This window comes from Ochotona princeps, chromosome 12 (assembly GCF_030435755.1).
Source record: "Ochotona princeps isolate mOchPri1 chromosome 12, mOchPri1.hap1, whole genome shotgun sequence".
NCBI lineage: Eukaryota > Metazoa > Chordata > Mammalia > Lagomorpha > Ochotonidae > Ochotona > Ochotona princeps.
This window is the reverse complement of record NC_080843.1, coordinates 38,835,675-38,850,800: the sequence shown is the minus strand read 5'-3', so window position 1 is coordinate 38,850,800 and position 15,126 is coordinate 38,835,675. Positions and strand designations below refer to the sequence as shown.

At 33.8% G+C, this 15,126-nt stretch overlaps 1 protein-coding gene across 3 annotated transcripts in view; it reads left to right on the top strand.

Annotated features, from left to right (window-relative positions):
• The window catches only part of PCDH17 (protocadherin 17), a 91,356-nt gene that overhangs the window by 22,490 nt on the left and 53,740 nt on the right, over nucleotides 1–15,126 (top strand). For all 3 annotated transcript variants that reach the window (XM_058670674.1, XM_058670673.1, XM_004577443.3), the window contains 2 exons: nucleotides 12,915–12,973; nucleotides 13,108–13,280. In XM_058670674.1, coding sequence (XP_058526657.1) covers nucleotides 12,915–12,973; nucleotides 13,108–13,280 — 232 coding nt within the window. The remainder of the gene's footprint in view (nucleotides 1–12,914; nucleotides 12,974–13,107; nucleotides 13,281–15,126) is intronic.

Sequence of the window (15,126 nt, the reverse complement as noted above, 5' to 3'; positions counted from 1 at the left end):
TTTAACTAGGGATATGGATATCTACCTAGAATAGAATTTTTCCACTGACTCAAGTGTTTTGAATATGATTATTATTCTTGTACTTCAGAAAATAAATGATACATATTTTGGTAATCTAACACTTAAAATTTTTATTAACCATTAACTTTTCCTTCAAATTTAAGAGTATCTTTTCTTTTGTAATAGTTGTTTCTAAGGCAGAGCATACCAGTAACTGTGTGTCCTAAATCTCAATACTAATTGCCTCAAGTTACTACCATGTTTTAAAATCAGAAATTCAAATCCAATGTGTCAATTTTGGTGGGATTTAAAATTTTATTTCTTTTTATTTTATTTTTTTTGCTTTCTGGGAGCAGTATATAAAATCACCTCTGAAGCCCATGCAAAAGCTTGAGGATTTCATAATGCCTCCAAAAGCATTTAATAATAGTTGGTTAACTGATTTACTGTTTATGAGTGCAGATCTATTATCTATGTCAGTCAGGACAGAAAGGGAACAATTACAGATGTGTTTTAGCTGTACATTTCACTTTGAAATTCCATTTTCCTGGTAGGAATTAGCATGTGCATGTAAAGTTAATGACTCGAATGACTGAGTTAAAATCAGATAGAAACCTGAAGATATAAGAAATGTTCTATTTTATTTCATTTGCTAAATACACTAAATATAGTTTCTTAGCTATGTAACAATTGACTTTATCTTTAGAATAGTGATTTAATATTTTGATTTGCAAGACTGATGAGCTTTGTTTAACAAAATCACTGCATTCAGAAAGTATTAATTTTAGTGGGTTGTGGATAAGCTGATGAAATCTAACAGATATATGTACTTGGTTCATCTTCAAATATTTGGGGGAAAGATACATAATGACGGATAATTTCTTTTGTGCTTATAAGGTGAGTATTCAGAAATATCTTTTTTTTCACAGTTTATATGAGTATAACGATGGTGAGTTATCATGCTGATAAGGCTAGTGAGTGCATTAGAATATTTGATAATAACTGGCCATTACTACCTTTTATGCTATTAGTCAAAGAAAAAAATCCAGTTATTACATTACTATATAAAGTTCAGTGTATTAAGATAATTTAACATGAAAGTATAGAAAAGTAAAAGTGCAGATTCTTTGAAGAGTCATCTGTTATTAGCTTTGATAATGTACTATTTCTCTTAATCATAACTTTTATAAGTATTTCCAAGAGAACTTACATTCCTTGTAGAGGTGCATAAACATTACCTTTGAGTCCAATGCAAAAGCTTAGGGACTGCAAAATGCACTGAAAGCATTTATTACATTCATTTCTAATCAACTTATTTCCAAAAATGTTAGGATTGTTTATTATTTTTCTTCTCTGTGTCATATAAGAAGTACTAAACATGACTGGTGCTGGCAGTCTCTGGTAGGATACATTGTTTTACTATGAATTGAGTATACCATGGGCAGTTCTATCAAAGTAACTTAGCTGCAGCTTCTCTGTTTCAGAAATGTTGACAATAGCTCCACTGTGTCTCTGAGTAATTGAGAAGAATGAATAATAAACATTAATAATAGTGTCTTGTAGATTCTAATACAAGAGTGCATGCTCAAAATCTCCAGGAGTATTGTTGTTGACAATCTTTACATAGTTAACTATAGTTGAAGGAAAATCAAGAAAGAGAAGAAAAAAAAAAAAAAAAAAAAAAAAAAAATCTCCAGGAGTAGAATGCACACAATGCCAATGACATGCAAATGCATTCAGATTTAGTGTAGCTTAGTTTCAAAATATTTCCGTAACAGCTAAATTTATTAGACTAAAAACCAGTTTGAATATAAACACTTCATGTTGTACTTTTTTGGTTGATTATGAAGCTTCTTAACCTGACCAAATATGAATAACTCAATGGTCATAGTGATAGTTGTAAAATAACATCATCAATTTGTTTCTTCTCTTTTTTTTTTCTCTTCATATATTGAAATATTGGAAGCAGGTATTTTGAAATTGTAATGCATTTTTATTGGTCACATTTAAACCTTGAGTTTTTATTCCTGGGGGTCCAATTGTAGAGAATCCAGCTGCAGAGTTTCTTTCCAGTCGGGAAATCCTTCAGTATTATTAATAGAGATGGAAAGAGAAGACGGGAGAGGTAAAAAGGAGAGGGGTCTCCAGAGATGAAAATTCTAGCTGAGAAGTAGCACAAGGCAAGAAAGAAAAGGATTTTGAATTTCCCCTGCCACCATTGGAATCAAAAGGAAAGTCTGGGTATTGGCTAGAGCTGAGATGGGGAGCGGGCCACACTGCAGGGAATGGGGGAATTGAGGATGTTGGTGTTAGCAATAATCAAGTAGATTTTGATTTCCTTCCTAAGACACAAACTCATTGAACAACACTGTACCGTTGTTAAGGAGAAAGCAGATCCTTCAACAAATATGTAAAGGGAGATGTGTTTCATTAGTTACCTAGTGAACTTTAACAGATATAGCACTCAACTTGCCTTTGGATTATCTTAATTTTTTTTGTTCTTGTCAAAGATGATTTTCTTCAAGATTCATAAATTATTAAAATTTTGAAACAAGTTTTTAGTGTTATCGGTGTCATTTATGAAATAATTAACATGTACAAGAGATTTTAATATATAGCCAGATCATTTATAAAATAATTCCAATCAACCACATTAGCAAAGATTCAGAACTCTTAGAGGATGCAGTTGCTCTGTCTTGCCATTTTTAATTTAAAGGAACACTGTTTTTTTGCTCAATGTAGTAAGGCTATCCTATGCTTTTATCATACCTTTAGTAACAAAACACAAATGCCAAACATTCTATACTTGTATAAAATGTATTATTTTGAAAACCACTGACAAATAGTTATTGCCATATTTCATGCACTTTAAAAATTTGAAAGCCATAGATGCTGTCAGATAACTTTATAAGTGGTAGCTTAAAATGCTGTTGCTACTGCAACAATGCCTAAAGCACTGCACCATCTATTCTGTTGAAGGCAATGCTTTCAGAAGCAATGTCTGTGTGAAAAGGTTTAAAGTGAATTATTTGCCTCTTAACACTCGTTTGTGTTAAGTCTGCTGCAAAAAGAATGCTTGTTATCAATGCAAAGGTAGTGCCTTTGAATGCATAGAAAAGTTCAACTTGTTTTGTTTTCTGTTCAATTACACCTATGTATGAAATCAAGCTAGTGTCTGTAGTTGGAAGAGACGTTTCAAAATTCCACTCTTCAGTTCCTCAACACTGAACATCCAAGTTTAACAGAATTTAGGAGTACAATTTAACACCTTATCTAGCATCATTTACTTTTCAACAACACACTGTTTCCCCAACACCTCCAAGCAGATTCATTTTTGAAAGATAAATTGATTTCTTCAGGGACTTCAAAGAGGCCGACTTACTTTTTTTTTTTTTTTTTTTTTTTTAAGATTTATTATTATTGGAAAGCCTGATATACAGAGAGGAGGAGAGACAGAGAGGAAGATCTTCCGTCCGATGCTTCACTCCCCAAGTGAGCCGCAATGGGCCGGTACGCGCCAATCCCATGCCAGGAACCAGGAACCTCTTCTGGGCCTCCCACGCGGGTGCAGGGTCCCAAAGGTTTGGGCCGTCCTCAACTGCTTTCTCAGGCCACAAGCAGGGAGCTGGATGGGAAGTGGAGCTGCTGGGATTAGAACCGGCCCCTATGGGATCCCCGGGTGTTCAAGGCGAGGACTTTAGCCACTAGGCCATGCCGCTGGGCCCGAGGCCGACTTACTTTCAATTTCCCTCAAGAATTTATGTTCTAGACAAATACATCTGAATTAAAGTTCTCTTCATCATTATAGCTAGTTTTTAAAAATATTTTTTGATGTATCTATTTACCCTCTAATACATTATAAATCTATAAAGGCAGTGTAGGCACAAACATATAGCCTATATAGATGTTTACAAAAATAAACCTGATATTACAAACAGTTATTGAGGCAAACCCTTCTGGAACCTGCAGTGAAAGGTGAGTTTTCTAGCTCAAATGTCTAACCTACTGCCAGGTCTATTTAGTGTATTTTGAATGTAAAGGAGAGCCATTTTTATTTCTGGAAGTTTCTTTTGGATCTTCTTAATGTCTTCCATTTACCTCCTTGGGGTCTAAGATTAAGGTGAAACGATAAAAAAATTAAGGTACAAATTCTAAAGATGCCTTTCTTTACTTTCTGCATTTACACTCCTAAAAAATGAGGGGATCCTTGATGGTTCATGGAAAATGCCTAGTATAATGAAACCATGCATGAATTTCCAAAATTTTTTCAATGAAATCAATGTTTTCAATTCAGGTTTTCTGTGATCTTTGAGCTATATTTTTGATATTTCTAATAGGTTTCTCAGGTTATTATCAGTTGATTTAATTAACTATCATCCTTTTATTTTTATTTATGATTTTTCTCCCAGGTATGAGTTTACTGCATGCCTTGTAATTGCTGATTGGATCGCAATATTTTGAATTTTACAATGTCAAATATTGTTTTTTATTTCCTATTTTCAGAACTAAATGCATACGTAAAAAATGAATTTACTTACTAGACTGAACAATACACTCCGTCCCGCAGGTCTGCTCTATGAAAAAGAAACAGAAAGGCAAGAAGACCTCAAGAGTGCTGAAAGATTGATTCTTTCCTACACCAATCACTCTGGATATGCCAGATTGGTCTTGGTGTGTCAAATTTGTAGCCTGCATAGGAAATTTTCTATCATGTGGCTCTTAAAAGAATCACATAATACCAAATAATTAATTCTAGGAATATATTTTACTTATTTAGTTACCAGAGTTTGATCTCAATATCACATATTGAATTCTAGCAACATTTATTAAAATTGTGTATAAGGACCATAGAATTCATTTTATTAGTGCTCATATTCTTTCTTCCTTTGCAGGGTTTTACATATATATATATATATATATATACACATATATATATATGTAGTATTTTGAACTTGTTGCTTAGAATTCATTACAAATAAGACTAAAATAATGAGGCCTTTGTTTTTTCATCCTACAGGTACCCCGTTTTATAGACATCCACATATCATTTTAAACTTATAATACCTTTATCCAGTTTCATCATTTTGTGATCATTGCAGTGTCTGGCATAGGTTTTTAAAACTTACAGTGTAAATTTACAATATGATTGAGTTTTCTTACATTTTCTTACTTAAGCATACAACCGTGTTTTAGCTACTATTATCTTATTTTTAACTTTAAAGTTATAAAAATTGCTTTCAATATTTTGTAAACATTTTTGTACATCTTAGATATTAATTACTTTAAATTACATGTCTTTTTAGTCTTTACAAAGCAATACCATGTATCAATTACAAATGAAGAATCAATCTTAGGAATTACTTTCTAAATTTAAAAACTTTCCCTTTCTGAATGTGGATTCCAGTTTTTTATAATCTATTAGTTTTATTTCCTATGTTAAGGAATCTCTTCTGTAATAAATTTAAGATGTTAACTACTTTTATTGGAAAGTCAGATATACAGAGAAGAGGAAAGACAGAGAGGAAGATCTTCCATGCATTGATTCATTTCCAAAGTGGTTGTAATGGCCAGGGCTGCGCACATCCAGAGCCAGGAACTCGGAGACTTTTCCCAGTTTCCCATGTGGGTGCAGGGCTCCCAAGTCTTTGGACCATCCTGTACTGCTTTCCCAGGCCACAAGCAGGGAGCCGGATGGGAAGTGGGGCTGCTAGGCTACTGTGCCAGGTCCTCAATCTGAAATCTTTAAGCTACCTATTAATGGCTAAACAAACATCTATGCACAGGAAAATATAATCTTTTCTTTTTTTAAATTTATTTATTTGGATTACACAGAGATTCTTTTCCTTGATCCGAATGTTTTTGTTTCTGTCATTTCTTTTTTTTTTTTTTTTAAGATTTTTATTATTATTGGAAAGCCTGATATACAGAGAGGAGGAGAGACAGAGAGGAAGATCCTCCATCCGATGCTTCATTCCCCAAGTGAGCCGCAACGGCCAGTGCTGCGCCGATCCGATGCCGGGAACCAGGAACCTCTTCCGGGTCTCCCACACGGGTGCAGGGTCCCAAAGCTTTGGGCCATCCTCAACTGCTTTCCCAGGCCACAAGCAGGGAGCTGGATGGGAAGTGGAGCTGCTGGGATTAGAACCGGCGCCCATATGGGATCCCGGGGCTTTCAAGGCGAGGACTTTAGCCGCTAGGCGACGCCGCCAGGCCCAGGAAAATATAATCTTAAACAGAAATAAAATTTGAGATAAATCATTCACATTGGAGATGATTGCCTTACAAAACTATTGTTCTATTTGCTGGTGTGAAACATCTCTACATTTCTACTCCATTTGTATTTTATACACATGAAGATGAGTATTTATAGAAGATTTGGAAGCTGCTGTGTATTATTTTAAGAGACAAGTTCATAATCAGTGCTTGCTAAGATTAATAAAATCTATATTTTTACAATTATTTTCTATGAGGTAAAATAATTCTGAGCATATATAAAATGTAGATGATCATGTTAGGCATACTTTGTTATTACTGTTATTAAATTAATATACAGCATGATCAATAGTTTTGGAGTGTATAGATTTTTTAAAGACCTTATTTTATTTGTAATGGAAAGACAGATTTACATAAAGAAGGCAAAAAGGAGAGAAAGACTTCCATCCACTGGTTCACTCTCCCAATGGCCACAAAGGCTGGAACTGAGCTGACCTGAAGCCAGGAGACTTCTCTAGGTTTGTCCAAGTGGATGCACGATCCCAAGCCTTTGGCTTACCCTCCACTGTTTTCGCAGGCCACAGGCAGGAAGCTGAATGGGAAGTGGAGCAGTTGCAACAGGAAACAGCGTTTGAGCTATTTCATCAGGACAGGAGTGTATAGGTTTCTTCACGTGTGTAGATTCATGAAACAAACAAGATTCTCAAAAGCCCCATCACCCTAGAAGGTTTCTTTATGCTCTTTTATTAACGCATTTCTTCAGTTGTAAGCGTGAGCAGTTGTTGAATTTTTTTTTTATCACAACTCTATCTTAAAAGATACTTCTGAAGTTTTCAAGCATGCAATTTTGGCATCTTTGGTTTGTTTATTCCATGCAGTTGCATCAACATTTCATCCCTTTATTTGCTAATCAGTAACTTATTGTGAATAGGCACAGCCTATGTATTAAGTCTGTTGAAAGGTATTTAGGCTAAGAAAGCTTTAGTCAAGGAAAACAATTCTAAGTATTCCTGTACAAGTTATTGTGTGAGTAGAATTCTGAGTTTTTAAGGTAAAGGCCTAGAAATAGGATTGTTGAGTCATATAATTTTTATTTTATAGGTAACAGCCAAATTGCTTTCCAGAATAGTTGTGCCCATTTGATTTCGGATGCAGATGTATTGAAATTCAGTTGTCCTTTATCCTTGTCAGCAATTAGTCTTGTTAACTGAAAGAATTTATCTAATCTAGTGGATATCTGGTAATATTTTACTGACTGTAATTTGTATTTCCCCAATTTCTAAATAGAGAAAATACATCCTTATATTGTGTATTTTAAATGAAGAAGTGTCTGTTCAAATTATCTCTTTCCCTTACTGTTTAATTTTTTTCATTATTAATTGTTTAGAATTTGTATACATATTTATTCTATTTGAAGGGCAGAGACACATGAAACGAAAGGGACAAACAGACGTACAGATCTTCCATCCACTGACTCACGCCCCATGTGCCGTTAGCAGTCAGGGTTCAACCACACCAAAGCTAAGATCAAGATCCTAGAGCTTGGTCTGGGTTTTGTACATGAGTGTCAAGGACACAAGTAAAACTGTTTTCTGCTGCTTCCAAGAGCACACGTTAGCGGGAAGCTGGAATCCGAAACAGAACCAGGGACCTGATGGTGTGGCTTGGCTAGCAGAGCCACAGCCTTTAATGTTAGCATCCTGTATGAATAATAATAGTCTGTGTCCTGGTGGCTCCACTTCTGATTCATCACTCTGCTAATGATCTGGGAAAAGCGGCAAAAATGGCCCCAGTGTTCACAACTCTGCCACCTACAAGGACCCAATCTAAGCCTGTTTTGGCAAATTGGGAAGTGAAATGGCAAATGTATTTCTCCCTCTCTGTCTGGCATTATGATTTGCAAAATAAACAAATAAATAGACATTAAAAAAAGAAAAGAATAAATCATGCCAATATGTGATGTGGGCTTACAAAGCAGCATATTAACCATTATGATGAAGACCCACCCCTTTTCACTGTTTAATTTAGAGGACCTTATGCGCACTCTATTATAGGTATTTTCTCCAAAACTGTAGTTTAATTTTAAATTATGTTGAGAATTTCTTTTTTTAAAAACCAATACCCACTACTTTCAGTCCAATTTTTTTCACTCCTCTATGGATCATGCTTTAGCAAGAAGTCTAAGGGCTCTGCTTAATGTCAGGTTGCAATGATTTTATGTTAGGTTTGCTTAAAAGTTTTATAATTTTACACTTTGTATTTATCCCAAAATCCATATTTAGACGTAGGTCATGGAGCATTTCTACTGAATGATCAGTTAAATTGGTGTTTGTGTAGGTCTACTTCTGGATATTTTGTTTCCCTCTTTTATAGGTCCATTTGTTTGGCACTACTCTCTTCATGAATACATATTCTATAATACGTTTTTAATTAAACCGTGTTGTAGTAGGTCCTTTTGACTTGATTGTGTTTCTCAAATTTTTTTTAATTTACCATGATTTATTTACTTTTTCATGTAAATTTAAGGAATCTTGTATTTGCATCTATAGAATATCCTGCTTGGAATTTAAATGGAATGATATGGCATGCATGAATTATCTGGGAACATTGACATTTTTATTATTCTGAATCTTGTACTCTGTAGACACTCTGGATTTAAAAAAATATTTCATCATTTAGCGTATCTTTTCTACATTCTTTTTGTATTTACTAAGCATTTGATTTTTGGGTGCTGTTATAAACACATCATTTTGAAGTTTAACTTTTCCAATAGTGTATTCTAGAATGCAGAGATGTGATTGATTTTGTGTGATGAGCTGGAATGTAACGATTTTGCTGAATTTAGTTTTAATTACGTCTCAGAAGTGTCTTTTTAAAAAGCAGTAGTATCTGTAACTATAATAATGTTGTTTGCAAATCATTTTTCTTCCCTTCTTAATTGTACACTTTTAATTTATAGCTTATTCTGCCTGATTGAACTTGATAAGGTTTTCAGGACAATGAGGAGTTAGAATTGTGAGAGTGGAACTCCTTGCCTGGAGAAAGGTTTCCATCTGTCATCATTAAGCGTGATGGTGGCTATAGCTCTACTTTTCTTTTTGTAAATACTTTTGATCCAGTTGATGAAGTTCCTCCCATTCTCAGTTTGCAGAACATTATTTTTAATAGAATTAATAAAATTTGCTTATTTGGTGAGGTTTTTTTTTTTTCACTTTTTAATCGTAAAAAAAATTTCTCCTTTGACTCAATTCTACTTTCAGGTCAACTTCTTATGGCACATTCAAGCAGCCATTTAAAATTTACTTCAACAAACAAAGAGCTTTCCTAATTTCAACCAATTATAGTTCACTATCACAAGGTGCTTTTTGGGGGAACTTCCTAGGAGGCACATTGTTTTGAAATCATGATTTGTGTTATTGGGTTCTAGTAGAGTGTACATTTGGACAGGGTGTCGCAGTCTATTTATTTAATAGTGCTGACAAAGTTTAAATACCATTTGTAAATATATTTTAGTTTCCTGGTTAATGGTAGAAAAATGAGTCAAGCGAAATAACGAAGAAAAATCATATCCTGGAGACTTTATTCACTTCAAATGTTAGATTACCTGGTTACTAAATTTGTTTCTTTGTTCCCTGAACAAAATTTTATTATCATTAACAAGTAAATTTTGTAAAAAAAAAAAAAAGAAAAAGAAAAAATAGGACACAATTGGTTTTGTGTCAGTTCAGATCTGTTTTTATAATTAGCAAATAACACCTTAAAACGAAAACTTAAAAATAATTTTGCTTCACTTGTTCTTAAATATTGAAAGAATAAATGAATATAGTTAATTTTTTCATAATGTCAACTTAATAGCATTCATGTTTATATCCTCTAGCTCAAACTACCTTATTTTTATTATAAAAACTACGTATTCCTGAAATAATAGTTAAAAGTGACTATGTTTAAATTAAGTTTCAAGACAAAACATTGTAGTAATTTGTAAGAAAGAAGGTAATATTTTCAAAAGCTATAAATATGTATGTATAAAATTATTCTGCAGAGAGTTGGAAAGTTAAAAGAATATACCCTAATAATAATTTTTTCTGCGACTTAAAAAAATGTAGAAACTAGAATTCAGTTTTGAGAATGCAGTGTTGTAAAGTATCTGAAAGTACTATACTCTTCAAGTTAAATGATGCTGCGATATGCTTTTCCTCTTTTCAATTTTTTTACTCAAATAATGTTATTTGGTATCCATATTTTAAAATCGAGTTTTGAGATACCCTTGTAGCTTCCATAATGAACATGTTACTTTCTGTATTAAACTTGTGTGGTTTTCATAGTGAATTAATTACATGTTTGTTAAAAGGCAAATGGTTACTTTCATTATGATAATTATATTCCCACTCTCAGAATTTCCCATTCCTAATCCTCTTTAATGGATGAGTTCAGACATTATAATAAACTTTTGATACTCTTTTACTTAAGTTACAAACCTTTAAATCGCACTTCCTGAAATTCTGCAATCGTATGCAACATTTCTTTCTCTCTTTCTTCCTTTTATTTTTTTTTAATTAGCTTTTATTTGCTTCTCTTGGCTTCTCACCTGGTTTCCTTCCCTTTCTATGTATTTTTCTTTCTCCTTTTCTTTTACTCTGCATTTTCATGTGCTTTTTCATCTATTTTTATTTCTCTGTGCTTTCTCTTTTTCTTGCCCCCAACCCCCGTGTTTCTCCTTACCTCTTGCTTTCTTACTTTCATCAAAACAAAGTTTGGTAGCAGCAGCATTGTGCAGTGTTCTTCAGACATTCTCATTCTTTCTAGGTCCACACTCACACAAGGAAACAGATACAGCTATCACCCTTGTTAGTTCTTCATTCAATTGGGCATGTATTTTATTTCTTCATGTGTTTCTTACTGTTTTACAATTGTTTAGCTTTTTAATACATTGCAGCATTCTTTATACTATTATTATTAAAACAGAAAAGTGTCCATTTATTTCTGTCCTGTAATCAAATAGGCCTTCTACTTGATTAAAATCACAAAACTCTTTAGAATGATGAATGTTTTCTAACTAAAGTTTCTAGTTTCACATTGCATTTTATCTTTTTCCTTTCTCTTCAAGATTCTATTTTCCTCAAATGTTCTGACACTTCTGCTAAGCTTTTAACTGACACCAATAATTGATTAGATGTATGTTTTTTGATCAATTCAAAGGGCTAGCTAAGGTCTGCTAAATTTGTGAAGTTTCCAAGTAATCATTGTCTTAAAATTGGAGACATTTTCTGGAAAACATTTTCTCCACGGAGTTCAAGCTTCACTATTAATTATATACGCAGGGCAAGCTATTATTTAAATTGATAATTTATCATTAAAGTCACAAAAACTAGTACAACATGATAATGAAAATATCCTTGCCATGTAATAGTTAAAAGAAATGAGAAATTAATCTGCTCCACTCCCCTTGATATTTACACATAGTTTAAAGAGAATCCTTTGGACAAAAAGTATATACAGAAAGATTACAGACTGAGAAATTTTTAGGTGGTTTCCTTACATCTAAACTCCTAGTAAACACTGAAACTTAGCATAAGGCTTGAAACTATTTGCCTTAACATGTTTTTTCAATAGTTCACAAAGCCAAATTAATTATCAAATAGAAAGAAACAGAATACTCTTACTTTAAACTAGCCTTGTTGATATAGAAAGCACATATTGAACTACATTAAGCCTTACCTTGGGCCCTCTGCTTCCTGTGTTACTGATACTTGTGTGCTGGACGGTGTTGTACGGACCCATAGCTGCTGCAGAGCATAATGGTGCGATATGAAGCGATGAGAAAACAGGCGAAGCTTTGTCACCGAGTCAGCTGCAAGAAAAAGGAATGTGTATGAATGTACAGTATAGGCAAATCTATGAAAGATCCAGTCTCTTTCTCCCAAAAGACTCTGTTCTGTGATACAAGGAGAATTCAGTTCTTTTTGGCAGACGTCCACACCAGTTTGGAAGCAGTATAAACAACCAGAAAAACAAGAAGCCTAGTTCCTTAACGTCTTTACTCTGCATGTTTTAAGTAACACTAATTTTTATTTTGTTTTTTCTTTCAATATCCAGCAAGAATTACATTTTTCCCCTACTGAATTCTTTGAATATTATTTCAGTAATTGGGATATAGTTAACCATGAATGACAGAGATGAGTTCATCCATATGTGATATCTTTGTATCAGTTACTGGCAAAGTTTGAAGAAAAGGCCCTGTATCTGTTAATTGAGCAGTGAATGCCTTCGTATGATACTATATCAGTAAGGACACAGAATCTCAGCAGATGAGGTAATTATGCTTAAAAATGAGTATTATTAAATAATTCACATTTTTAATATGAAGAAATGAGGTCATTTTTCCGCTCCTCCCACAAATATTCAATCTTAATATCTAAGTAATGAAACAACACAGTACTATCTATCCTGGTGCTAACAGAGAATGCCAGTTCTGACAGGCTCATTGTTTACTTTAACAGGTAATTTGTGGACCGGAATCATTTAATTGTTCTGAGTACATAATTACATGTCAGCAATTTCCAATTTAATTAAAATGTACAAATCTGAAGATTAAGGGAATTTTTGAATTATTAATCATTTTTCCACTAGGAAATCTTGTTGCTCTGCAGGAGATTTGTCCAGTGTACAACTATACGTATTTTTTTCCTTCTCTTTCACAGACAGACAATTTTCCCGCAGAGCCCAATTACATGGGCAGCAGGCAGCAGTTTGTTCAAAGGTAAGGCCTATTAAATAACTTTCTCAGCTTCCCCATTTGCATTCCTGTCAAAATTGCTTTGCAAAAGACTACACTTCAGATTCAAACTAGTAGAGACAACACTTTCTCTTCTTTTTCTTTATATTGTATTTCAGTAGCTCCACGTTTAAGGACCCAGAAAGAGCCAGCCTGAGAGACAGTGGGCACGGGGACAGTGATCAGGCTGACAGTGACCAAGACACTAACAAAGGCTCCTGCTGTGACATGTCTGTTAGGGAGGCACTCAAGATGAAAACTTCTTCAACTAAAAGCCAACCACTTGAACAAGGTGAGTGATGTCTTCGAATGCTTACAAAATATAAAGCTTAAGCAACCATTATAAACCTATTAGTATGAGCACTGTAGTTTATCACCGGAAAATGGATCCTTGTTAATGAATCAGAGAAACAGAAAATCCTGTGATTGTCCCCAAACAAAAAAGCACATATTCAATATCACTATTGCAACCAAAAAGTGAAGGCCATGGTTATTAGACTTTAATCCTCTTAAAATGAGAACTTGACCTACTTGTTCTTATTTTGTGATCATCTCCTGAACTTTCCTATTTTGAGTTTAATTCACAACAAAAAATATGAGACACATTAGCTAAACATGTACACTACAACATACTAATTTACATTTAAGAAATTCAGTACATTCTTGGTGAAATGATAAGTTCAGTGGAAATATACAGTTATAACCAGTAATTATTTTTGTTTGGGATTTTAGCTTCAAAATACTCCTCTTTAAAAATATAAGGAAATATTTCTTTATTTCTTTGAATGGCAGAATTACAGAGCAGTTGAGATCTTCAGTCTGCTGGTTAACTCTCCCAACGGCTGCAATAGCCAGGGCTGGGTTAGATGATGACAGGACTGAAGGTGCTCCATGTGGGTGGAGGGCCCAAGGACATGGCCATCTTCTGCTGGTTTCCCAGGCGCCTTAGCAGAGAGCTGGATTGCCAACAGGAGCAGCAGGAAGATGAACTAGCTGCTGTGAGGAATGCTGACATCGGAAGCAGCAGCTTAACTCAGCCTCAATAAGGCCCCAAAATTGGCTTTCAAGAGTGTTAACTAATGTCTAAGTCAGAGTTTTCGCTCCTTCTTTTGATTTATATCTAAGTCTTCATGAATATCAAATACAAAATTGTTTACACTAACATAGTAACCATGTCAATACAGATTTATTAAAAAAATCTCTTATTTATTCATTTGGCTTTTTATTGTAGTTTATTTAGCATATTAAACACAGTGAAATGTTTGCTAATGATTCATCTGAAGATAAGCTATTTTTACATGTAAGAATTAAAAGACCTAAATATGGCTTTTTTTTTTTTTTAAGATATATTTATCTGAAAGGCAGAATGCCAACAGGAGGAGGAAAGAGTCAGAAAGAGAAAGGCATGGTTGGGAGTAGAGGATACAGGGAAAGAGTGGGAGGAGAGAGCTTCCATTTGTTGGTTCAATCCCTATATGCCAGCCACAACCAAAAGCAAAGCCTGGGTAGGCCAAAGGCAGTAGCCAGAAACTTTATCTGGGCCTCCCACAGAAGCATCAGGGACTCAAATGCTTGAGCAATCATCCACTGTCTTCCCATGATGATCAGGATGAAGCTGGAGAGAAAGTAAAACCAGTTAGGTACAGGTATCCTAAACTGCCGCTCAATATGCTTTGCCACCAATAATAATTTGCCTTAGTAAATAGGTTTTTATGTTCCACTGTAAAAAATGAAAAGGTATGTTGTAAAATTAGACTTTAAAATTACAACTGTATTAGAATAGTTGACATAAGTCTTCAAAATACTCATAGCTTTTAAATACATTTAGGTTTTATTATTTCATACTTTTTAAAATGAGAAACTTAGAAATTTAGACTACACACAGTTAGCTTCTGAGTTATTTGTTGATTAAAAATTCCTAGAATGTAAGATTTTCAATAGTTCAGAATATACTTCTCATACATACACCAGCACATACATTATTATTAATATTTGAAATTTTAATGCAAAAATACATGTAAGCCAATATACAAGTACATATTTTTAATTGAAAAGAAATAAATATGTACTCAATATAAAATATATATGTTAACTTTCCTTCATTGAATATATATCACTAGGTTTATTTTAAAATTGAC